Here is a 26,903-nt window from a genome sequence, read left to right as displayed (position 1 = left end):
TCTAGATGGAAGACCCCCATTGAACTAAAAAACAAACATGAGAATGGAATTTTGTGGATTTTACACAGAAAACGTAACCATCCTGGGAATCAAAATTTGTTCAGCACAACTCAGAGCATCCTGCTGTCAAATTTGAATTGCACCAATGTTCAGAACTGATTTAGGATCTTGACTTGAAGGGTGGTCCAAAGGTTGACAGATGGATATGTTAGGGCTTGTTTTGTCCAAGGGAAACTTTGGGTTTACACTTTTGCCCAAAAACAAAAAACAACAACAACAACAAAAAAAACACAGCAGAGAACTTCCTGCTAACCCTTATCTTTGGCATTGATTGTAGGAGGAGATAAGAATGGTTAAGGATGAGGAGTAGAAATGGAAAGTTGTCTTTTTTTTTTTTTTTTTTTTGTACTGGGGATTGAACTCACAGCCTTGTGCTTGCCAGGCATGCGCTTATGGCACTGAGCTAAATCCCCAGTCTAAAACTTTCATTTTCTTTTCTTTTCTTTTTTTTTTTTTCTTTTTCCTTTTTATCGGTACCGGGGACCGAATTCACAACTGCCTGCTTGCAAGGCAGGTGCTTATGCCGCTGAGCTAAATCCCCAGCCCCACTTTCATTTTCAAAATAGGTTCTAGGTCCTGTAATCCCAGCACTCTGGAGGCAGGAGGATCGCTGATTTGGAGACCAGCCTGAACTACGTAGTGAGAACCTATCTCTAAAACCAAACCAAACCCATGTTTCCTTTCCTCAGCCTTATCATAGTCTTCTCAGTGCCATGTGATAGCTTCACATGTGAACCAGCTTGTACATGAGTGAGTAAACCCACAGCTGCTTTTCTTGCAGTGTTTTTAAAATTTGAAATAGGTTTTTACAGTATTTTAATTCATCTTTATTTTACCCCCTACCATATTCCAAAATTTCTACATTGTTTTAGACTTGCTTAAACTAAGATCCTAAGAGTTTATTTAAGTTATTCTTAACTGTCATGCTTTTGTAATAACAGCAACCCAACAAAAGTTTCCACAAAGCAGAGTATTATGAAGGTAGTTCTCAGTTTGAGCTAGCATATAATTATCTTATTATTTATTCTGAAATGAGTTTTGCTATGTTCCCCAGGCTGGCCTTGAATTTAAGCATGTCTCAGTCAGTGTTCTGACTATTCTTGGACAAGTATTCAAATTTTAAAGTGAAATTCAAGTCCTTAAAGACTGTAAGCTAAAATTGTAGGTTTCTCTAGTTGGTTGATACCTATTTATTTACTAGTAGTGGGAATTGAACTCAGGACCTTGCGCTTGCCAGGCCCTGGATGGTTAGTTTTAAAGGGATATCAGTTGCTTTTTTTCTATATCCCTTACATTATTACATTGGTAGCAGTTGAGTCTACTTACTTAGTAAGATTAGGACTATCCAAAGATTATATTCTAAGGTTATGACTGTGCTCTAGCTGTTGTTTTAGTTTCCTTATATAAACTGATGGTGATTTTCCATGACACATGCATGTGTTTTTATAATTTAGTGTTAGCTGCTAATCTCTTCCTGTGCTCTAGAAGCAGACTTCTTGTTACTGCCCTTTCAGATACACTTAGCTTGTGAGATAGACAGGAAACATAGTTCATTGTTGTACGAGTCAGGATAAAGGTTTACAAATGCCACGCTCATTTACGCTTCACCTAAGGCTAAAAGATGCTATACATTTCTAGCATATCTCCCTTCTAACCCATTTTTACATTATCTTAAGTTTTTCCATTTCTACATTAGCAAGGTGCACTATTTACCTTTTTTAAAGTTGTATATATCTGTTCTTTTTTTATAAATATGTATTCTGTACAACATGGGTTTTATTTTTGTTGCTCTGTGGTATTGGGGTTTGAACCCAGGTCCTTGTATGTACAAGGCAAGAACTCTACCACTGAGCCACATTCCCAGCCCTGCACAATATTCTTGAGTGTGTTTCCCTTATCTGTGTTGAACAGTTTTTAACTATTTTAGATTCTTTTTAGAACTGGAATTGGCACTGGGTTATAACCCAGCTCCTCACTCCACTTTTTTTTTTTTTTTTTTTGAGACAGGGCCTTACTGAGTTACCCATGCTGGAATCATTTTAGGGGATGGGAATACTGGGGATCGAATTCACAACTGGGGGCTTGAGTTTACTTTGTAGCCCAGGCTGGTTTTGAGTTTGCAAAGCATCCTCCTGTCTCAGCCTCCTCAGTGCTGGGATTACAGGCATGTGCCACTACACCCAGTATTGTTTAGACTTCCTATCAGGCTGCTTGCTGCTGCCCTCATAATCAGGCTTTCAATTATTGCACTTAAAAAAGAGCCAAACAAAACTGAGGCAGGCAACCAGGGAAAGTAGATCAAACCACAAAAGCAAATTCAGAGTGAAGAACAGGAAGTAAAATGACCAAGGAAAAATTAAGGCCTTCTTTTGCAGCAAATCATAACCACCCCTACCATCTCTTTCTATTTCTATTGGGTCCTTTGTGGAAAAAGTCTAGAGTGAGTGCCTAATTAAAGAAAAATTTTTTAAAAATTATGTGTAGCTTTCTGTGAATAACTAACTGACTTCTAGTTCTACTTTTTAATTTCCCTTAATATGTTTTTGTGTTCCCTTAATTCTTTTTTATTATCACTTAACTTTATAACCTTTTTCTAAAATCGAGTGACTCATGCTTAATTTCTGTGCTTTCTTTTCCCAGAAGCATGTCAAATTTAATTATACAGAGATTAACTGTTTTAAACTGCTAAAGAAATGTACTCTCCATCATGTCATAACATTTCCATCTTACAGGTTTCTAAAGCACTGTTGCTTTGTAAATAGAAAAATGGATTTTAGTAACAGTGTAAACACAGAATTTGTATGACCTCGACTCTGCTGTCTTTTAAATAAAAATTCTATGAGTGGGAAAAATGGTTTTGAAACTTAAAAATCAGTGTTTCTGAAGCTGCAGTTTGGTGAGAATTAGTGTAAGGCATATACATCCTTCCGTACTCTGGATAGTGCCTTGTGACTCAGTCAGTTTCCCATGTTAAATACTTGTTTTGTTTACAAATGTGATTCTAGTTCAAACAGAAACATGATTAGAGTTCATGTATAGTTAATAGAATTACTTGAGCTTTGATGATCCCTTTTGTGTGTCTGTGTCTTTTTGAGCAGGGTCTCTGATGCAGTTCAGACTGGCCTTGAGCTCACTTTGTAGTCTAGGCTGGTCATGAACTGCCTCAGCCTCCCAAGTGCTGGGATTACAGGCAGGCGCCACCACGCCCAGCTGGCACTTTTAAAGGCATACTTGCACGTAACTTTTCAGTTAGGCAAACCTAATGGGTAAAAATGGAAAGAAGGCCTGTGAAATTTGGGAACCTGCAGAGATGAAGTTTTAGAGTCACTGCCAAAATGTTGAAATGCCACCATTTGTCGTTTAGAGGGATGTGGAGCTAAATTGAGAACAGGAGCACACATCTGCCTTGACGGCTGAGTACATCTCTACTTCTCACCCGGAATAGAATTTTTATTTAAGCAGTTGGTAGTCTTGGTTTTGGCGGTGTCCTTCTCACTTCCCTTTCTGGGGATCAAACCAGGACTTTCTCCAAGTTCCAGCCCAGGTCTTAGCATAGTTTGTTTGTTTTTGGTACCAGGAATTGAACTCATGACCCTGAGTTTACCAGCCTGGCGATGTTCCACTGAGCTGTATCCCTGGCCTTAGCATAGTTTAGAGAAGGAGAAAGAAAATCAAGAGGTTTGGCCTGTGGCTGTCTCCCTTCTACATTTTCTAGAGTTGGTCCTTAATGGGCTTACTTCGTTTTATCATCGCTGCGCTGACTTTTGACATTGTTTGTTTTGAAAAGTTAGCAGAGGACTGAAAGAGATTATTTCCTAGTATGCTATCAAGAAAGAAGCAGAACCACTGTTCCCTTTTTGTTTTTTGGCATTTAGTATTTGGAGTTAATAAAGAAATTTTGTGTGTGTCACCTAATGAATGTTACTGAACCAAAGACTTTTTCATATTGGAGATTGACGCCAGCATATTATGTGTGCTCAACAAGTGATCTACCACTGAGTTTCATTTGTAATTCCTTTTAAAATTTTTACTTTGAGAGCCAGCTGTGCTTAGCTACCCATGCTGGCCTTGAACTTTTGATGCTCCCACATCATATCTCAGTAGCTGGGATTACCAACATGTGCCATCACCCCAGCTGAACAAAGGATTTGTAACATATGCCCAGTTAGCATACTCTACCCTCAGCACCTTCGGGAAGCAGGATGTGTGTGAGCAGCAAGTTTCTCCTGGCCATTTTTCAAGCAGTTTGCCTCTGACCTGCTTTTGATATCCTTTCTCATCTTGGTTATATGACTGTTCCGAGCTTAGTTTTCACCCAAGTACTTTACTCCTGGCTGCCTTTGGTGCTCAGAAACTAAGTTTTAAAATCATGTCCAGAAATCCAGGAGAAGATTAGAAACATTTTTAGACCACACAAAATGACTTTCCATCCCCCTCTTTCTGGTAGTTGTAGGTTTTGGGGATCTTGGAAAACTGATTTGCAGGGAAGAGTTTGGAGATGTGAAACAAGTGTATGTTCCTTCTGCTCTGTTGGCCACTGCTATCTTCATGGATCTGACACTATTTATCTGACAGTGCACTTAGTACTGCTTCGCCAGGGAAAATTACACAAAACGAGCCTGGCGCATCAGCACTTTCATTGTGTGCTGGCTGAGCCTCCCTTCACATGGTCACAGCCCCGCTTTAATCAGTCCTCCCCTTCCCTGCCCCTTCCCCAGACCTGCCTGTTTCTGCAGCGCTTACTGCTGGTTTCCCTGAGCTCCTGTTTCCACTTTGTGTTTTTTGTGGAGCCCAGGAAGCTAAAGCTGAGTGTATTTGTGGATGAGACAAGTGCAGCAAGTTAATGTCATTGGCTTCTGAAGGGGACAGTGAGGTGATGGCCGCGTTTAAGTTGGATTTCCTTCCAGAAATGATGGTGGAGCATTGCTCTTTGAATTCCAGTCCAGTGTAAGTATTTTTGTTGTCTTAATTTTTTTTATCATAAGCAGAGGAACTAGACTTTTCTTGTTGCTGTTACTTGATGAAACTTGTTCTTTTCCTTAAAAAAGGGAAGAAAAAAGGGAAAATTTACGTGAGAAAGCCAATGTCTGATTTCTCTCATGCTTTTACTTTCTGTTTTAGTCTGATTCTGTCTTAATTGCTTATGTCCTCACGGCTCTCAGTAAGTTTCTGCGCAAGGCCGCCCTTGAAGTGTGAGCAGCCATAGGAGCAGCTCAAGGTGCTGCTCAGGCCCTGTATGGGGGTGTGCTTTCCCATGTTGCTTTTGGGTTGGGCATGCAGTTTTAAACTTTCAGTAATAAAGTATTTTATTCATTACTGCTTTTAATTATCCAGTTCTTAAACTGTCACAGAGGAGACTGGGTAGTTACGATGTTTTCTGTATTGACATGTAAAGTATAATTCCCGTACCTTGATCCTCTCCACCAGTCTAATTGAAAATGCAGTTTAGCACCATTTCAGAAATGTGAGATGTCCTCCACCCTCTGAGAAAAGAAAAACTGAATCAGTCTTGATTTGCAAGTTTGCAGGAGGAGAAACTCTGTTGATTTGTAACATTGTACTGTGTTGTACACAGCTAAATGCTAACCTCAGCCTGCACTATACCTAGGGGAGCCTAGATTCTGGACTTAGTGGGAGGACCCATTTCCAACCCTTTATGTCAAAATCTGAATTCTCTTACTCCAGCTGTTTTGTTTTTTTTTTTTTTTTTTACTTCAGCTGTTTTAACTAGACTTCCTTGATGCCATTCCTTTTACCTGATCTCAGAAGACTCTGCTTCTCAAGCAGACAAACTTTAGGTTGTTACTCAAAGCCATGGGGACTAGGGGTATAGCTCAGTGGCACAGTGTCTGCCTGGCAAGCATGAGCTCCTGAGTTCAATTCCTGGTACCAAACAAACCAACCAAGAATACTGTATTAAATGATAGAGTATGGCCTGATTTACAGGTGTTGCAGTACAAGTCTTAGGCCTCCATGTGCAGTTCAGTTTGGCTCCCTTAACAGGTTGAGGGATGATGGAGGCCTCAAGTCAGTCATCTTGTTCTTTCAGAATGGACTCTGATTTCTATGTAGCCTCCAAAACAAGAGTAATTTAGATAAGCCTTTGTGTTAAATCTTTCCTCCTGCTAAATAAATAACATTTAGTTTAGCAGTAATGAAGATAACATTTTAGTATAATAAATAACTTTAGTACAAGTAACTTTAAATAAATAATTGTAGTATAATAAATAATATTGTAGTACTAAGTTACCAGGTGAAACTATAATAGGTATCATCATAAAGACTTGGTGCATAAACCAGATGTGGGGTGTGTACTTGTAATCTCAACACTTTGGGAGGCTAAGGCAGGATGATTGTAAATTCAAGCCCAGCCTGGGCAATTTATAGACTTAATGAGATTCTGTCTCAAAATAAAAAAGTTAAAAAGGGGCTGGGTATGTAGTTCAGTGTGAAAACTCAGTACCACCAAAAAAAGTACACAATAATAAAGGATTAGGGCTTTGTGATGCAAATTAGTTTTGCATTGTACCATTTTTCTTCTGTGCTGTGCCACTACCCAGTGTTCAACCCCTTAGAGTGCTTTTCTTAGCCTATTTTATCATCTTTTTGGTTTTTTGAGATAAGGTCTCTCTGTGTAGACTAGGCTGGCTTTGAATTCTAGTCCTGCCTCCCTCACAAGTAAAGGGTATGTGCTGCCACATCTGGCTGGCTTGTTTTTTCCTTCTTCTCCTTCTGTCCCTCCTCTTCCTCTTCCTCCTCCTCCTCCTTCTTCTTTGTTTTGTTTATTATTTTTTTAACTCACGGCAATCCTGGTTCTCCCTCCCAAATGCTGGGATTATAGGTGTGTACCACCACACGTGGCTGTTTTATCATTTTTAAGAGTTTGGACTAATTCACTGTTTAATGAAGTCTGGACCATAACATCACCACCACCTGCTTCAAACACAAGGAATTTATATGCTAGAGTGTGAGGCTGTTTTCATGCATATTCAAGTTTTTTGTTTCTTTTTAATGCAGGTATTCAGAGTTAATCAGAGCATGCATGTTGTGTCTTTTTTCCCCCCCAAGTACACTTATATCTCTTTTGGTTATCCATTTTCACCAAAACTTTGGCTATATACTATGTACTGTTTCCACACCATTCCACATAAGAAACCCAGTTGACAGAGGCTGTAAGTTTCCCCAGTTAACGATGTCAGCCTTTGGCCTAGGATACAAGTTTAATGATACCTTCTTTTCATTTCTAAGTGAGTTGCAGTTTTCTGTGTCACAGGTCATTGGACCTAGCCCACAGTGCACATCACCACAAAGACTGGCAGGCGAGAAAGTGGAAAGGTGTGTGCATGTGGTGCTAGGTTGAGTATTTGGCAAGTGCAATACCACAGTGCTATGGGCCAGACTCAGAAAGCTCTTGAGAATGATGTGCATTTGCCACCTCTTTCTTGAATTTTCAATATTACGTTAGCAAGAGTCCGTATCAGTAAGTTTTCTCATTAAAGTGATTTGCCTGGAAATTGACCTAACAGTGCATGGTATTTCTAAATTTCTTTATATCAGAGAAGAAGTGGTGAAAAGTTGTGAAATACTGGGAGACATGGCCCTGTTCTTGCTTGGAATCAGTGTCCTTGATTCTACTTTGATTGTTATTAAGCATGCATTAGTTTCCCTTACTTTGCTTGGACTCTAGCTGATGGGTGAGGCCATTTGCTTGAAGGGTGCTCATGTGCTTCTGCTCCTTGAGTCTCTGTATCTGTCTCCCAGTGTCATTTGAACTTTGTGACTTTATTCTAGAAACTACTCATCAGACATGATTGAATAGAGGCTTCCTCACAAATTTGTTTCCCAGATCACACCAGACCCCAAGAGTTCCAGTAACTTCTTTTTCCTTGCCTCCTTGGAGTTTAGCTGAACCCCTAAGATCTAATGGATCCTGACCCCAAATTACTCAGCCCTGGCTATTTTAGGAGCTAGTTTTTGGACAAACATTGAGATTTTTTGTTTCCCCACTTTATTTCATTAGATTATTGCCAAGTATCGTTTTGTTTTGTCTTGTCTTTTTGAGACAGGATCTCACTATGCCTTGGGCTCACTTTGTAGCCCAGGCTGGTCTCAAACTTAGAACCATCTTCCTGTCTCAGTTTCCCGAGTGATGGAATTACAGGAGTGCTCTACCACGCCTGGTGCCAAGTATCTTTTAAAAGGCAAGTGTGATCATCTTTTATTTTCAGATCTTGGAATAAAGTCCAAGCCTATCTTTGTATCATTATTGGGTTTTTCCAACTCTCTCAATCAAAATCAGTCAATCTCTCTCTCTTTCTCCCTCCCTCCCTCTCTCCCTCTCTTTCTCTCCCTGTTAGCCTCTCTTTTCATTACTAGGTTGATCCCCTCAGGGCTTTGTGCATGCTAGGAAAGTACTCTGTAACTGAGCTACAGCCCCAGCCCCCTCCCCATTTTATTCTCGTTAGTTTTGTAGGGTTTTATTTGTTTGTTTGAGTTTCCCTAGGCAGTTCAGACTGGTTTTAAACTCACTTTTTAGCCCAGACTGGCCTGAACTCACGGCAGTCCTCCTGCCTCAGTGTCTCAAGTGCTGAGATTACAGGGGAGGGCCACCATGCTCAGCAGCTCTGTAGTATTTTCTCCCCTCCATTTCCCCCCTGATTTTCTATTCTACTTTTTCAAGTCCACTTTCTGCCTTGCTGAGGTTTTCTCCCCATTTGTGATCCCTGGTGTCCATGCCCCAGTGTCATGTGGTTGCCCCAGCCAGCTGGTCCATTCAGCTTCAGCCACAGCACACCCCTCCCCTCCTCTGGATGAAGTAAAGCCATAGTAGTCATGGTTCCCCCAGAGTGTGGACACATGCGTGTAGGATCTGCAGGGCATTGCAGTTGTATTCTTCTGCTCATCCAGTGCTATTTTCCCCAGGTCAGGGATTGCTCAGTTACATAACTGGAACACATAGGGTCTGGTACCATAGTAAAAACTTGGGAAGTAGTTTTTTCTTTTTCTTTCTTTATTTTGGTGATTGGAGATGATTGCAGATGTGAGATCTCCAGATATTTCCCCCAAACTGAGAAGGCTGGAAATCTTCAAAAGCAGATTATTGGCTGGTAGCTTTAGAATCTAATTGGCATCCCACATGGCAGAAGGTTTGCCTTGACCCAGTGAAAGTTCTCACAGCATAGACTTACTCTGTATTGTTTTCACAAGAGAACAACTTCGATAAGTAACCCAGGTCTGTGTTTCTGGTTCCTTTCATCCTCATACACCTTTGTTCCCATTTTCCGTGGCCTAATATGTGAACTGAAGTTTGGTGAGTGTAGGTGGTGGCTGAATTCAGAGTGCGGCGTGTGTTTATGTCTGCCTGGGAAGTGGGTGTATTAAACATTTTCTGTTTGTGTAATGGGCCAAGGGAAATCAACAGGTATGAAAAAGGAGAGAATGATAAAAGGGATCTCTCTTTCCCCTGCTACTGAGGACTGAAGCCAGGCCCTTCACACTGAGCAACCATCTCAGCCTTTTTTATTTTTATTTAGAGGTAAGGTCTCTCAGAGTTGCCAAGTTACCCAGGCTGGGCTTGAACTTGCAGTCTTTCTACTTCAGCTTCTTAAAGTACTGAGATTACAAGCATGTGCTACCACATGAAATGGTTATTAAACAGATGTGAAAGTTTTGTTTGGCTGGAAGAAAACAGATATCAGATATTCACTGAAGCTAGCATATACCCAGGTGTTCCATAAGGTACCTATGAACTAGACTCTGATGTTGATCAGAGTTCCACAGCTGGAAGACCTTGAAGCCATCTCCCCAGGACCCCAGTGGTACTCGTTTCTGCATGTTCTACTCTTCCCCTGCTTGTCATATTTGGTACAGTGTGGCTTAGCTTTGCTACCATCCCTTCCATCCTATCTGATGATATACGTAGTTCACATACTGTGAATGATAGCACTGTTAAGTGCACAATCCAGTGGTTTTCAGGCAGATTCACATAGTTCTGTAATCATTAGCGTTAGTTCTTGGACATTTCCATTATCCCAAAAAGCAACACTGTGCCCATTAGCAAGTGTTCACCCCTTCTTGGCCCTATTTTTGGGCAATTGCTAATGTTCTTTGTATACATTTGCCTATTTTTGATACTACATATAAATGAAGTCATTATAATGTGTTCTAATTGTTTCTGCTACTGGAAGCATAAACATAAAGAGGTTGGTGATGCCATGTCTTTCCCCTAATATTTTTGCCATATCTCTTCTCTTCACTGTTACAGCGCCAGATGTTCTTCTCTTCCATCCCACTTCCAAGTAGTCTGGCAGAATTGCTACAGAAGATGAGTATTTCCTTAGTCTCTCAGGAGGACAGGGATGCTATGGCTATGTCTTCAGGGAATCACTGAATTCACTGGTTCTTGCATGACATAATGAATATTCATAGCTGGCTGTGGTGGTACATGCTTTTAATCCTAATGCTGTAGAACGCTGAGGCAGGAGGATCATAAATTCAGGTCAAGTCAGAGCTTGGTGGTACAGTCTATGATCCCAGTACCGGAGGCTGAGGCAGGAGAATTGCCATGAGTTCAAGGCCAGTCTGAGGTACATAGTGAGTGTAAGGTCAGTCTGTGCTGCAAAGCAAGACGCTGTCTCAAAATAGTAAAAGAACTGGGGATATAGCTCAGAGCAGAAGCCTTGAGTTCAGTCTCAATATTGGAAAACCAAATCACTTACTGCATAGTGTTCTTTCAGGTGCGAGGTAGGCACAAATTTGAGAATGTATCTAATGGTAAGTAGAATGAATCAGTAATTTGAGAACTGTGGCATATTACACTAGGTGTTATCCATAGGGTCTTTTTAGGCAGCGGGCACTTGGATCCCTAAGGGCAACATGCACACTGAAACCACGTGTGAGAGAGAAGAGCAGCAGTGTTGCTCATTTCTGCACACAACAGCAGTTGAGGAAGTGGGTGACTGCTTGATATATATGCAGGCAGATGAGTGGCTTTCCTGTCTCTCTAGTGATATTCCCCCTTCATTTTGAACTGCTTTGGGTTGGTAGGGTGAGATAGGGTCTCACTATGCAGTTCAGGCTGACCTTGAACTTCTGTATGTAGCCCAGGCTGGCCTCAAACTGATCATCTTACCTCAACCCTCCCAAGTGCTGGGATTACAAACGTGTGCCCAGCTGAACTCCTGTTTTCATAAGCTCCAAGGAAGGCCCCATGTCCAGCATATAGCCTTTGTGCCAGTGCTGACCTAATAAGTGCATGCCAGGTTTTACTGGAATAAGGAAGAAGTCAGTGAGCCATAGGATTTCTCTATATGGAATTTGACCCTGGTGAACAATTTGCTGCATTTGACAGTGCATCTCAGGTCTCATCTATCAGCCCCTAATCAGATATAATAAAAATGACTTTTAAAAAAAAAGTGAGCTTGGATTTTATGCTTACGATTAGATTGATCATGGCTAACAGGATTATAACCAATTTCTGTAAACATTTCTGTGTTAGGTTTGAAGACTGCCTTGCTCTTTGGGCACCACTCTAGGGGGTTCTGCTGACTACTGAATTGGCAGGCGAGGGAAAGGGGCCATAGGCCAGGTGGACTTAAGAAATAGGGAAGGATTTGGAGAATAGAAGAGGAAGTAAGGACTATTATCTTATATCTAGGTGTCCACTGGCTTGGGCTGTGCTGGAGATCACATGTATCGACTGTGCCTTTGCTTCTGCTTTTTCACTAAAAGCAAAGACAACAGAGAAAGGTTAGAAATGGCACACAGACCCAAAGGAGAGGGAGAAGACAAGCCAGGAGCATTTGGCAGAGTAGCACAAATCAATAAACCCCTGCTTTGTTACAGAAAGAACTCTTCACTTCCTTGTCGTTGAAATATTGAGGTTCTGTATTGTCTCTTCCCTAAGAATAAAAATAGGATAAAAAATTACCACCATTTTAGTAAAATGCCTCTAAAATTGGTATTTAAATTTGCTGGGAACAGGTTGTAAGGAGTAACATCCGTTGTTTCACTAGTTAAAGGGGTTTTGTCATTGCCACTGCAGTAGCCTGGCTTCTCTTGGGGCATCAAATTTCATAAGCTGATGTGAGAGTATTCATCTGGAATCCCAGCACTCAGGAGGATCCCAAGTTCAAGCCCAGTCTGGATAATTTGGCGAGACTGTGTTTCAAAAAAGTAGACAAGACTAAGTTTCAAATGCTGTGACATATTTTTACAGTGCCTCCCAAATGTGATTAATACTACATTCTATAACACTTTCTATAAAAGAGTAGCTTGATCCTGTGTTGATCAAATAATTATAGAAAATAGTACCTACTCTTCAATTTAAGAATACTTTCCATTTACAACACTCATTCAGGTAGGACTAATTTAAGGGGAATTGTTGTGACCATTAAGAAATTCCTTCCACAATTGATTGCTAACTTTGAACCAGCCACTGTACCAAGTTTGGCTATGCAAATAAACAAGAGAAGGGATACAGTTAGAAGATGCTAAAAGATGTTGACTATATAAGAGAAAGAGGAGGGGCTGGGGATTTAGTTCAGTGGCATAAGCATCTGCCTTGCAAGCATGTGGTCATGAGTTTGAACTCTGTCTGGTACCAATTAAAAAAGAGAGACAGAGAAAGAGAAGTTTATTACTGTTTGAATCCTAAGCAAAATATGGATATAAAGACAAGATTTGGTCTATAATCATTTATCTTACAGCTTCCAATATTTAGTTTGTGTGCCAGGTGTGGTGGCACACACTGGTAATCCCAACACTGGGGAGGCCAGGACAGAAGTAGCGCTGTGAGTTCAATGCTAGCCAAGAGTACATGAGGAGTACAAGGCTAGCCAGCACTACAAAGTAAGAGCCTGTCTCAAAAACAAAACAAATTTAGTTTGTATTAGATTCTGCAAAAGTCTTGTGAAAGTACCATTTACAAATGTTCAGTTATGGGAGATTTAGAAATGTGTTTTTATTTTTTTTGAGATTTAGGAATTTTAAAAATAGAAGGTGAACTGGTTTTGTAGATTGAACAAGGTTTTGGTGGGAGTTTGTTTGTTTGTTTTGAGACAAGTTCTTACTGTAATTCAGACCGTCCTTGAACTCACTATGTACCCCAGGCTGAGCTCAACCTCTTGGCCGGCCTCCTGCCTCAGCCTCTGAAATGCTGGGATTACAGGCATACATGCCTGATCTAGTATTCTTTTTTTTTTTTGTACCAGGGATTGAATTCACAACTTTGCACTTGCCAGGCAGGTGCTGGGCCTGAGCTATATTCCTGGGTAGCCCAGTATTCTTAAGAATCTTCAAAAATTATTCAGAAGATAGTGAGAAAATTAATATTTTTTATGCTCAACTATTAGAACCTGGAAGATTTAGCTGGGCATGGTGCCACACACCTGTATTACCAGCACTTGGGAGGCTGAGGCAAAACGATTGCAAAAGGATTGAGCCTGAATTACACATTGAGACCCTGTCTTAAAAATAAAAAAAGCCTGGAAGATTTGATTATAATGATACAGTTTCTGTGTTAAGCAACAGATACTAAAAGATGAAGTAGCCCTGCTAGTTCTTTTTGGAATTTAAATTGTTAATGGTTTAGGTAAATATTTAGAATGGTGTAGGTAAATATTAAGAATAAGATTGAAATTAATGATATCTTCTGGGTGTGGGAATTAGTAGGGCAGACTTCCCCCTAGTTTCTTGGCAGTAGCAGAGATAAGAGTGAGGATAGTAAAATAGTATTACAGTTTGATGTAATAGGACTGAGGGAATTTGCTGGCTTCACAGTATTTGTAGTTGGTGAGGGATTCCAACTAGTAGTAGGCTTGGCACAATAGCGGCACATTAGATAATTTAGATAAAACCCTAGGGTGATGGCAACATGACTTAAATTACAGTCATGTTTAGACGTTTCAGGAGCAGAGCATTGGTTTGTGTATAACTCCAAAATCACTTGGGTTGTAGTTAGAATAGCCACATTAGCGGCCAGTATTTTAGTTGTTCCTAGTGCAGGTTTGGTAATCCAGTGGTTCTGGGTAGCAGCTGCTGGAAGAAAACTTTCCTGTCCTTGGCTATCTGAACAGTCCTGAACTCTGTCTTTAGTCAATTTTATAGTCAGTTTATAATATAAGTTTTGTTAACTGTGCTTAAATATTATTAAAACTTGATTTTGCTTTAGGGGCAAAATCCTATAAGTTGCTCTATAGAACAAGGAATAAGTGACATTGTCAATTTCTTAGTTTAAACCAGGGTACCCTAATCTGGATGATGACTTGACTTTGGTATCTAATGGAGAGATTACTTACATTGAGGAAACTATGGTCAGCTGAATAGCAATATTGAATAAAGTAAAAGAAAATTTTTTTTCCTCCTTCATAAAGTAGTTGAGATCGTAATAGAAAAGAAAACTCCTTCTGGAGTGCAATAAGCATATACAGTGGAGGTGTCACTTTATCTCATGCAGCTCAAAGAAGATGAACGGCACCCTGGACCACCCAGACCAGCCAGATCTTGATGCTATCAAGATGTTTGTGGGCCAGGTTCCCAGGACCTGGTCTGAGAAGGATTTGAGGGAACTCTTCGAACAGTATGGTGCTGTCTATGAAATCAACGTCTTAAGGGATAGGAGCCAAAACCCTCCTCAGAGCAAAGGTAAGGCCTTTGGATTTATGACAGGATTGAAAGGATTAAGTTTTTCTATGTCATTCCTACTATGTGCATTCTGTCCCTTGTTGCCAGGGCGCTCAGAGAAAAATGTTCTTTTATAGGAGCTATATTTTCCAAATCAACCATAATGGCTTAGAAATTAAAAATTAAGGTGAAACCAGATGTGGTGATGCATGCCTGTAATCCCAGCACTCGGGAGGCTGAGGCAGGGCGATCACTGCAGGTTTGAGACCAGCTTTGGCTACAAAATGAGCTCAAAGCCAGCCTGAACTGCATAGTGAGACCCTGTCTCAGACCAAAAACAAAAACGAAACACATGTGTGTGAGTGATCATGCAGATAACTTGTAAATTAGATCTGGGCAGTCCTTTGTGAGGGCTCCAAGTTTCCAAGACAGACCTATGGGAGCATCTTCATTGGTCTTCAAATGGAGCAACAAAACTAAGACTTAACCCATATTCGGCAGCCAGGTTTTAACTAAAGGAAAGGGAAATAGGCTGTGGGCTGAGTTACAGAGCCCTCATAGGATGCAATATCTTCTAGAAATGCAGTATCTACTAGGAAGGATTGATTTAGGCAGCTGGTTTACCATGGTCTGCACAATGAACAGGAAAGGGATAGCTAGGCTGCTTCCAGAAATAGCAACATGGTGGACATTGTATAGGACTGATAGTAGATCTGCAAGTACTCTCAGACATGCTGTCATTTACGAGTGACCGATTTTAGAGAAACTTTTTGTGAAAGTCCTTCTGTGATGCAAACTTGAGCAAGCATGGTTGTTACATTTGAAACCAGTGTTGAATGTACAAGTGGGGGAATTATATTTTCTTTCAGGTATGGTTAACTAAAAGTGTAAAATCATTGTTTTTAAATTACTGGCTTGATTCCTTATAACCTGGTTTATTTTAGGGTGCTGTTTTGTTACATTTTACACTCGTAAAGCTGCATTAGAAGCACAGAATGCTCTTCACAACATGAAAGTCCTTCCCGGGGTAAGAAGGCTCTGAGCAAACAGAACGGTGGTGGTTGTGATGCATGGACTGTGTTTGCATGTATCAGGCACGTGCTGGAAACTATCTCGGGGAGAGGGAGCCACTACAGGGGTTGATAGAAAGGACGTAAGAACAGGAGTTGGAAGCAGTTCTCGTTCTGCAAGAGTCTTGGCTTCTTGACTCACATTCTAGCTATTATGCTTTGTGGAGAAAGTTCATGAGGCAGAAATGAGTTTAGGGGGAAAAAAAAGAAATTAGATTAGAGTGCTCTCCTAGGACTTCAGTTAGATATCTCTTTTATAGTCTCATTTCTGGTTTGAATGCTAACCCTGTACATGAAGTAATGTTCGTGTTTTTTCCTTTTCAGATGCATCATCCTATACAGATGAAACCTGCTGACAGTGAGAAAAACAATGGTAAGCAGGCATCACAGCTTCACCTTAGTTTTTTTCTTAGTGTATTTGCTGTTCTTTATGCTACCTGGTTTCAACTGTTTTTTAAGAAATCTGTCACACAATTTGTTTTGAATAAATACAGTGCATAAGTGAGAAAAACAGTTGACAGGGAAGTGTTACAAAAACGTTCTAGAATGAACTGGAATGTCCTTGGTAAGTGTAATTTCTTACGGGGAGAAATGAAGGAGAGAGAGCTTAGCCTCCAGAAAATCATTTCCTCAGCTCATGCTTAACAAGGACAAAGCCATGTTCAGCTCAAGCACTGCAGTCATGAAGCCCAACAGTGCAGAATGGGATGAGCACCTGTCCTAGTGTCTCCCATGTGAGTCTGGAGGCAAAGGTGAATTTAGACTTCAGGGCTTAGTGACAAGAGCTGAGTAACATGGCTGCAAGGACATTGACATTGGTAGTGGATGGAGACCTGGGATCATCTTTTTCCAGTTGCTCAACTGAAATCTTCCTGAACCCAGTTTGGCTCGGTCTGTCTTGTTAAGAGGAGAATTTGCTGTAAGCCAACCTGAAAAAACTATATGAAGAGAAGCAGAAGTCTCCCAGGAACCACACCTGACCCCTGTGCACTGTGTGCTCTTGAAGACGTGTGTGGTCTTCCCAAGTGAAAGTGCAGGCAAGAGAATCCACGTGAAACGGTGCTGCGGGTGCTTCCAAGTCATTTGGACAAACACAGCAGAGCAGTGTGAAACAGGAGTCAGGAGTTCTTACTCTGTAGGAAGCTCACAGAAGCAAGGATGTTAACTTTGAATTCCCAATTTCAGTTGAAAACCAAAACAACTAAAAGTATTCAGAGTAAAATGAAAGAAAAGAAAAGAAAGATATTCTACTCATTGAAAAGTGTCTTCTGTAATTTTGGTTATAACAAGTTTGAAAACTACTTCCTCCTTTTATAGTATTACTAGAAGGAACAGATGTTAGCAAGATGGAGAATTATTTTGTGCCTAATACCTACAGTTGCCCTTAGAGGCAAACCTGGATACTTCTATTAATCACTGAAGAAAGCCACTGTAAACTGATTCAGTAACTTTTAACAGGAACCCAAAGCTATCATGTTTCATCTACATACTTCCAAATACATGTAAATTTAAGATGACATATGTCGCAAGAGGAGATGTGAAGTTACACAGAAAGAGCTATCTTGGAATCTGAAATTAGGGTATGAGGCAAGAGCCAGGGTGTCCATGCCAGGTTGCCTGGTACCTTCATTATGCTGCACTGCCCTTTAGTAGCAGTATTTAAGCATTTTGTGTTTTACTCTCTTAGCAGTGGAAGACAGAAAGCTGTTTATTGGTATGATTTCCAAGAAGTGCACTGAAAATGACATCCGAGTCATGTTCTCTTCATTTGGACAGATTGAAGAGTGCCGGATATTACGGGGACCTGATGGCCTGAGCCGAGGTGGTATACATCTAGCTTTTAAAAGATACTTGTGTTAAATTTGAGTTCATGACTAGACCACTGGAAATCAGATCCCTTCCTTGCCTATGTGTCCTCTGCTCCCCACCCCCTTCAGTTTCCCTTGAAACTGAAGTGAGGAGGTTGGGCCTCTTGCTTCCTGCTGAACCATTGATGTTCTGGGAGTCTGCCCCGACCCTGATGAAGTCGTGCTCTGTACATCAGTATCATGTACTAAAATTTCTCTGTATGCTTAGGATCACAATGCCAAATGGAAGCATTTCTTCTTCCATTTTCCTTTCTAGAGGAATGTGAGTATAGGATTCTTTCTTCCTTCCTCAAGGACTTTGTGTCCTGTGTGCAGTTCTCTGGTTTTTCATTCTAGTACTTATTAACCCATTATGACGTACTTAGCTCTTCTACCAGGTACCTCATTCATGTCACTAGCAGAATAGTGGCATGAAACAAGTGCTTGAATCAGTCTGCCAGATAAACTACATTTCCTCTAAAATAAGACTGCATATATATTAACTTTTGTTCCAAAAGATACAATAGGGCTTATTCATATGGGACATGTTTAATTTATCTTTTTATGTACAGCCATTATATTTATGCACATAGAGAATTCTACATTTAGCAATATACAGTCATGTCATCTTCTAGAACATCATAACTCTCCAAATCTTGAATTCTGGCCTGAACTTCATATAGCTCCATTTCCTATTGGGCCATTGGCCCCCATCTCTCATATGCCACAGTAGAGCTCTCCTTAAATGATTTCTTGTCATGTAACCTATCCATGGTGTTCTGGCAGCACAGCTCTCAGGTATTTTATCCATGAATGCTTACTCAAGTCATGAACTCTTGCAGATTGGGCTTAGTTAAGTTTTCATTAAATTACGTATTAATTGAAGACAGGAGTGACAACAAAAATGATGACAAGGTTGGGCTAGTCAGGCATGGTGGTGCACACCTGTAATCCCAGCACTTAGGAGACTGAGGCAGGAGGATCATTGCAAGTTCAAGACCAACCTGGGCTATGTAGTGAACCCCATGCCAGCCTGAACTGCATAGTGAGACCCTATCTCAGATCCCTCCCTCCCAAAAAAAAAGATGGGCCACACGAAAATGACAAAAAGTTGCAGGTGCCAAAATTTATAAAACCGTTATTTCGGGGCTGGAGGTTTAGCTCAGCGGCATAAGCACCTGCCTTGCAAGCAGGTGGTCGTGAGTTTGATCCCTGGTACTGATAAAAATGAAAAAAACAAAAAAAAACCCCCAGTTATTTCATATGAATACATGAAATACATCCTTTACAGCATATGTGATACTGAATTACGGAGATTCATGGTTTTTTTTTTAAGACGTGAAGCTTTCGTATCAGTTTTTATGCATGATCAGCTTGACATGAATCTGTAGGAAACTATTTTCTGTCTCATACATTTAAACCTTTTTTAAAAAAGAAATCAGCTCCTCATATTTGCAAGGATCTATTTCTGGTGTCTCCCCTTTTTTTGCCCCAGGGGCAGCAATGCTACATACGTTGTGTATTGTCATCCCCAAATCATACACCAGAGCACAAGACATCTGCCTTCAAGTGTCTGAATAATATCAGCATACATCTTTCTCTTCAGTGAACTCAGTAGTGTAACTCTTTTTTGTATACATATACATACACATAGGGCTGGAGATTTAGCTCAGCAGCATAGGCGCCTGCCTTGCAAGCAGGCAGTCGTGAGTTCGATCCCTGGTACCTATAAAAATGAAAAAAAAAAAAAAAAGACATAAAAACATATACATACACATAAACACGTTTCTTTCATCTCACACTGAGAAAACAAGATGTTTACACATGTGTGTCTTATTTATTTCACTCATGAGTATGGGCTCAAGTTGTATCTATTTACCTATAAAAAGTTCCAGCTTAACCTTTTTTGTGGCTGAGCAGTATTCCATTGTATAACAGTACTATGTCTTTTTTATCTAGTCCACAGTTGATGGGCATTTAGGTTGTTTCCAAGCTCTTAACTATTACAAATTGTCCTGCTATAAACATGGGTGCACATATTTCACTGTGGTATGATGTTTTTAATTCTTTTGGGAAGAAACCCGAAAGGGGACTAAGTGGGTTGAATGCGATCTCTAGTCTCTCTCTCTCTCTCCCTCTCCCTGTCTCTCTGTTCCTCTCTCCCTTTCCCCCTTTCCCTCTCGTACGTGGGATCAAACTCACGACCTCGCACTTTCCAGGCAGGTGCTTCTGCCACTGAGCTGAATTCCCAGCCCTAGTCCTACTTTTTTGAGGAATCTCTACACTGATTTCCACAATGGTTGCACCAGTCTGCATTCCCACCAGCAGTGGAGAAGGGTTTCTTTTTTCCCATAGCCCCTCCAGCATTTGTTATTGCTTGATTTCTTAATATACTAGCCATTCTTTCTAGGATGCATTAAAATCTCAGTGTTGTTTTAATTTGCATCTCTCAAATGACCAGTGATGAACATTTTTTTTTCATGCATTTAGTTGCTGTTCATATTTTATCTGAGAAGTGTGTATTCATCTTAGATACCCATTTTTGGATTGGATCTTTAAATCTTGGAGGACTTTTTTTTAATTCTTTATATGTTCTTGATACTATAAAGATTCCTGTTAGATAAAATGATGTCTGTCCATTATCAAGTGTACATGCTGTTCATGTGCTATGTCTGTACCATGGTCATTTGGCAGTAAGTCTCAAGTCTATCTGTTTATATAAACCTTTGCCTCTTGTCCAAAGGCACCTGCTTGAGTTTTACAAATACTTAGAACATCAGCACCTGCCTGATAAAGTGCAAGGTCATGCGTTCAATTCCCACTACCCAAAGCCAACAGAAAACCCCCAAACACTTACAGTATCCTTTAGTTTGTGTTAATGTCAAAAGTACTATGTATTTCAATTTTATATTAATAATTTATAATTCAGTATGTCTGTTATGTATTACAGTGGGACATACCAAATGTAGTTGTCTGGCTAATGATCTTAATCAGGATTTATTTTATTTTATTTTTGTCTTTTTTGAGACGGGGTCTCGCTCTGCAGTTCAGGCTGGTCTTGAGCTCACTTTGTAGCCCAGGCTGGTCTTGAACTCGCAATGATCCTCCCACCTCAGCCTCCCGAGTGCTGGGATTACAGGCATGAGCCACAATGCCCGGCTACAATCAGGGTTTATTTTGAGTAGGGCTTATGTTACAAACATTTCAAAAAATCATGCTAGGGCTTGTTTTGCTTGGTCTTATTTTGGGGGGAATACAGTATAAGCAAGTGAATGGATGAGTTACTGACTTCTCTTACCAGGTTGTGCATTTGTGACTTTTACAACAAGAGCCATGGCCCAGACAGCTATCAAGGCAATGCACCAAGCACAGACCATGGAGGTAGGGAGTACATAGGTGACAGGGGAAATCATTTAGCTTGAGGGTGCAGACAGTTGGCCATCAGAGTTCTGCAGCTCTCATAGTATTGAATTGCTTTAAACCTTAGATAGCCAGTCTGTCTTACGGTTAAAAGTCAATACTTTTCTTTAAAATTAACATACTGCACCTAAGTATAGAAGTACGTACCTGTAGTCTTACCTCTTGAGGCATGAATGTCACTTATCTTAAATCCTAGGAGTTTGAAGCCACCCTGGTAACACAAGAAGACCCTGCCTTTAAAAAAAGATCTATAAGTAGATACAAATAATATACTGGAAAGAGCTGCCCCTTTAAATTGTCTTTTGTGACATATTTATCAGGAAAGAGGGACTTTTGGCAACGAGTGAAATAAAAATATGGCCTGCATGTTATCTAAAAGAGATTTTTTTCTTCACTCGGAAGGCTTAGTTTTGATTTCTCCTAGGGCTGCTCGTCCCCTATGGTGGTGAAGTTTGCTGATACACAGAAAGACAAAGAGCAGAAGAGAATGGCCCAGCAGCTCCAGCAGCAGATGCAGCAGATCAGCGCAGCATCTGTGTGGGGAAACCTTGCCGGGCTGAACACTCTTGGACCCCAGTACTTAGCAGTGAGTCTGTGGTGTGCTTTCTGCAGGCTATGCAAGCTTCCAGCTGTTTCCTCTGTTGTCCCTCGTTAACAAAATAGTGGCACTTACAACTTCTGGCATACAGAGATTCTGTACAAAAATTCAGACACCATGATGTCCTTTAAGTCGTGTTTGTCTGTGTTTCTCTGTCTCTCTGTCATGTGTCTTCAGCTATATCTTGAGGGTTTTGCTACAATTTTAAAGTGAAATCCTGATTATCTCATTTAAAGATTCAGAAATGTCTTACATTTCCCTGATTCCAAGAGGAAAGTCTCTGAGGGAATCTTTAACTACCAAGAATCATTCTCTGTATCTCTTTCACCACAGGCAAAATCCTTGTTGAGTCTCCTTTCAAAAGCATCATAAATGTTTCTGTCAGTGGACTGAAAAGTCAAGAGATTAGCATGAGTATTATTAAATGAGAATTACAACTGTGTATCTGAGTTCACCAGATTGTAAATAGAATGTCTTTAGTTTGAGCTTTCTGTTGAGTTTGAATCACATAGTTTAAAAGAAGTTCGAATTCCAATTTGTTACTTAGATTGACTGAGTTTTCAATGTATGACAAAGATTATTATTACTGCTTTAACTTTTCAAAGAACCATAGCCAACACAAGACACTAAAACTATCTAGTATCGTTCTGTTTGCTTTTTGTGTGTGTGGTACCAGGGATCAAACTCATGACCTCATGCTTGCCAGGCAGGCACTTAAGCTAAATCCCTGATCCCTTCTTTTTGCTTTTTGAGACAGGGTCTTGCTGTGTATTTCTGGCTGGCTTTGAACTTGAGGTAATCCTCCTACCTCAGCCTCCTATGTACTGGGATTATAGACGTGGGCCACCATGCCTGGCCACCTGGCACTTTCTTGTCTATAAGTCAAAAAAACCACTCATCTCTGAAGCTGCAACTGGTGAAACACCAAATTCATATTGGGTAACCTATAAATATCCACATAGGAATAACTATACCATCATTCATTCATTTTTTCAAATAATGTTTTCCATGGAAACAGAAAACGCAGTGTTTCTCTTCCGTAGTACTGTTTTATTGAATTTGATACCCTCTGGTTTCCATATTTCTTCAATCTTAGAGAAATCCCAGTTTATCCTACCTTGTATTTCTCTGAATCAGAAAATTCAAAAAGGTTTTGAATCTCTCTTTAGGGACTTTTGTGTCACTATCCTACTCAGCAGGCACACAGTGATACGTATTAAGACTGTGATCTCTTTCAGTTAGACATGATCCTGCCCTAAAAGCTGTTTGTTTGGGTTTTTTTGAAACGGAGTCTTGCTATGTAGTTCAGGCTGGCATGGAACTCCCTGTGTAGCCCAGGCTGGCCTCAAACTCATGGGGATCCTCCTGCCTTAACCTCCTGGGTGCTGGGATTACAGGCGTGCACCACACACCAGGCAAAGCACTTCTCATTTAGGGAGGAAATGAAGTTGCCACATCTAGTTTGCACAGTCCACCGTGTGGAACAGTACACTTTGCCCAGAATATTTAAGAAACTGTAGTGAAGACATATGGGTGCTGGAGGACTGTGCGTGACAGTGCATCATCATTCGTCACGAGACAGTTCAGAGTTGTGAACCACCTGGAGGCAGTGCCTTTTTGTGGGGTTCTGGACCCCTTTTAGAAGTGAGGAAGTGTGTGACGTGGTAGCACGTCTGTAATCCCAGTTACTTGGAAGGTTTTAGGTAGGAAGATTGTGAGTTTGAAGTCAGCCTGGGTAATGTTGTGAGACCCTGTGAGAAACAAGAAGAAAAGATAGGAATGGTGGCAGTTATTTGCATTGTTTTCATTCATTGTCCATCTGAAGGTTAATGTGAAACCTGTCCATAAACTTTGTGCTAGAGGGATTCAGGATCCAGGTCATGTCTGTAGCAATGGAAAACAGGTTGAATAAAGATGTGGTACAAGAAAATGGGCTTTTCATAAGCAACAGTTGGATGTGAATGGAACAAAAGTTTTCATTAAGTTAATTGAATGTAGGCTGTGGCTTGCCAAGTAACAGAGTAAGGTTAGAGTTGTAAGCTCATGGGCAAACCTGCTGATTTTGCTAATGATAGGGACATTCACTGAAAGTGATCATAGACTAGACCCATTGTAGACTGACTTGTCCATCATTTAGTCATCTGCAGCAGTGAAGACCAGATCAGAGGAGAAGAGATAAACAGCTGGATTGATAGGATGCTTGGGAGCAGCTGATCCGTCATGGGCACATTGTGATTGGTCAAAGATAACACCAAGAAGTACTGTGAAATGGGCAGATGTGATATTTAAAACAGTTGTATGGAGTAGAGATTGAGTATTCAGATGGACAGAGTTTGCAGAATAAGATATGCTGGCCTAAGTAAGGAGAATTTGGAAGAGAAACTAGAAATGTAGGTGTTGGTACACAGAGACTGATGGCAATCAGTTGTACCACTGCGTGACTTTATCTTGTGTTCCTGTGCTGCTTTTGTCCTGTGCTGTGCTCTGTGTGGGACTGGCGCGTGGCTTGGTGTCCATTGAATGTGCTCTCTTGTGGCCTAGTGCTTTGCTGTGTTGTTCTAGTCTATGCTGTCAGGCTCGTGTTTCTGTCATGTCAGCTTGGGGTCTTGTCTTGGACATTCCTCTCTGGGGCCTCTGCACTCTCGCTTTGCTGTGCTGTAGAGTTATCCCAGATGCAGAACCAGCCCTCACTCTCACTCTTGTTCTGTTTTTTGGTGTAATGTCTAGCTTTATTTGCAGCTCCTTCAGCAGACTGCCTCATCTGGGAACCTCAACACCCTGAGCAGCCTCCACCCGATGGGAGGTAAGTGTCCACTGCTGCAGAGGAGCGCCAGCACCCAGGCCAGCAGACCCAGCTGCAAGCAGGCTGAGAATCTTGCAGTGTTGTGCAAAAAGAGAATAAATAAGCTCAACAAAAATACTCAGATGACCATCCCAGAACTCAGTTGTCTTGTCGCTGTACAGTGGCTCTATTGCTAGTTGATGTCACATTGCTTGGAGGGGTGCTGCTACCCACCACCTCCTAAAAACTGTCAAGGAAGATGAAAAAGATCTTCTTCACCTAGGGGTGAGCTGAGGCCATTTTGATGAGTAGGAAATGCAGGTGATCTTCAGCTGATGATGGCCTCTATGTAAAGGGCTTCTTTTGAAGCCGCTAGGACCCAGGCAGTGAGTGCACAATGTGTCTCACATATGTTATTTCACAGGACCCACGTCTTTATTTATAGTGACCTGGGCCCACAAATAGCTAAGGGCCTTTAGGTCGATGGAGGCAGAGAGCAGGCAGCTTGAGAACTGCCTGTTTTGAATAGTGATTCACTTTGTCCTAGGGAGTTTAGTTGGCTGTGGTTTGGGAAAACTGCTAGATTGTAACGGATACTGTGTTTTTATTCTCACTTAGCCTATCCCTGCCCACAATCTGCCTTTCCATTGCAGTAAATGGCTTACAGCATCCATGGCACAATTCAAATTTCTTCCTTCCCTTGGATCTGTTACTTTGGTTCTGTTTGCAAGTCTTTGCCTAAGTGTCCTGTCTTCCTCTGATTGATCTGCTATTTAAGTGCTGGTGTTTTCCTTATTTTTTGTGGTATTGCTGTTCTCATCTGCACTCCCTCTCGTCATTCCTCTTGGGTCTTTGGGGTCGCCTCTGCCTTTTCTGCTTCGTCCTCTTCCATACACAGAGATCTGAGGTTTGAGTGAGCCTTGGAAGCAGTTCTGTTCTGCACCTTTATATCAGACATTGTTCCCTGAGGTTTCTGGCCTGCTTTGGTCATAGACCTGCTCCTCCTGTGATTTCATGACCCTAATATTCTTTAGTGCTCACCTGAGATGTGAGCTGTTGTCACCTAACTCTTCTGAGAAGTGATTTCAGATTTCTTTTCATTGATTGTTGGTACTAGGAATTGAAGCCAAGACCTTGACACTGAGCTTCATGCCTAGCCCTTAGTTTGTTTTTTTGAGACAGGGTTCCACTAAGTTGCTCAGGCTGGGCTCTACTTGAAATCTTCCTGCTTCAGCCTTCTAAGAGTGCTGGGATTGCAGGAACATAACCACCACCCCTGGTCATGTCTGCATCATTTTTGGAGCCCTGTGATACTGCTCATAAGGTTCATGTAGAGCAGTTCTGTTGCTCCTGTCACTGGAGTGGATATCAGCCAACCACTGGAGTGGATATCAGCTGGCTGACTCTTGGCTTTGGTTGTTGTAGGCCTCAATGCGATGCAGTTACAGAATTTGGCTGCACTGGCTGCCGCAGCTAGCGCAGCTCAGAACACACCCAGTGGTACCAATGCTCTCACTACATCCAGCAGTCCGCTCAGCGTCCTAACCAGTTCAGGTAAGCGTGGCACAGGTTCTCCTCTCTGTCATGTTGTAAGACGGCAAGGGGGTGGGCATTACCCTAGAAAGGAATTAGTACCTGTCTAGAGGGGTGGGGCTGTCAATTCCAAATGTGCAGATGTCAGTCTCGTGGCATTAATATTTAGTTTGTTATAATCATTGGTCTTTCCTACAAGGACAGTTACTAGAATGGAAATAAATCCTGTTTGCAAATAGAATCCCTGGGTAGAATCACTCTTAGGCATCAGTTCCTATTGTAGACAAATGATGGCTTAAAAGATTTTTTTTTAATCTCTTTATTTGTTGGTACATATTTGGAGTACATGATTGCATTTATTGTGAGCAGAGGTTTGTACACTTACATAATGCATCTGAATACTTTTTCCCACCCCTTCCTCATCTCTCCATCTCTTGTTCCCCTTTCCATTTGAAAAAGATCTCCCTGCTTCTCCATCATCTTTTTTTTTTTTTTTTTTTTTTTGCTCTTAAAGAGAAACCATGTGATACTTAAACTTGTATGTCTGGTTTATCTCACTTAGTACTGTGGACTCAAGATGCATCCATTTAGCTATAAATGCCTCCAAATTTATCCTTTATGATAGAGTAATACGTCACTATATATAAACACTGCAGCATCTTTATGCATTCATCTGTTGATAGGCATATAAGCTGTTTCCAAGATTCAGCTATTCTAGATGGCTTGAGTTTAACTCCTGGATTTCTAATAGCAGGGTCCTCACCTAGCTCCAGCAGCAGTAACTCTGTCAACCCCATAGCCTCGCTTGGAGCCCTGCAGACACTCGCTGGAGCAACAGCTGGCCTCAACGTCAGCTCTTTGGCAGGTAAGGGACAGCTCCATTATCACCAGGTCATTCCTTGTTTAAGTAGCATATCTTGGCCCACCTAGATAGTACTGCTACTAGAATAATCACAGTGATCCAGAACAGT

The 26,903-nt window shown here is 41.1% G+C and overlaps 1 protein-coding gene across 11 annotated transcripts in view; it reads left to right on the top strand.

Moving 5' to 3' along the window:
- Celf1 (CUGBP Elav-like family member 1) overlaps positions 1-26,903 on the top strand; it is a 76,897-nt gene that overhangs the window by 40,675 nt on the left and 9,319 nt on the right. For 6 of the 11 annotated variants that reach the window (XM_063227931.1, XM_063227932.1, XM_063227933.1 and 3 more), the window contains 9 exons: positions 14,516-14,703; positions 15,627-15,709; positions 16,077-16,125; positions 17,440-17,574; positions 20,901-20,980; positions 21,444-21,605; positions 24,345-24,420; positions 25,825-25,953; positions 26,684-26,797. In XM_063227931.1, coding sequence (XP_063084001.1) covers positions 14,526-14,703; positions 15,627-15,709; positions 16,077-16,125; positions 17,440-17,574; positions 20,901-20,980; positions 21,444-21,605; positions 24,345-24,420; positions 25,825-25,953; positions 26,684-26,797 — 1,006 coding nt within the window. In that variant the 5' untranslated portion in view covers positions 14,516-14,525. Of the gene's footprint in view, positions 1-4,855; positions 5,008-14,515; positions 14,704-15,626; positions 15,710-16,076; positions 16,126-17,439; positions 17,575-20,900; positions 20,981-21,443; positions 21,606-24,344; positions 24,421-25,824; positions 25,954-26,683; positions 26,798-26,903 lie in introns of those variants that run through there. The other 5 variants (XM_005001591.4, XM_013147483.3, XM_013147486.3 and 2 more) reach the window with 4 other exon arrangements.

The sequence above is a fragment of the Cavia porcellus genome, unplaced genomic scaffold (genome assembly GCF_034190915.1).
Source record: "Cavia porcellus strain 051 isolate PalLab524CR breed Dunkin Hartley unplaced genomic scaffold, mCavPor4.1 scaffold_17, whole genome shotgun sequence".
In the NCBI taxonomy this organism is placed as follows: Eukaryota; Metazoa; Chordata; class Mammalia; order Rodentia; family Caviidae; genus Cavia; species Cavia porcellus.
The sequence above is the reverse complement of the archived record's forward strand: the minus strand, read 5'-3'. Positions and strand labels throughout refer to the sequence as shown.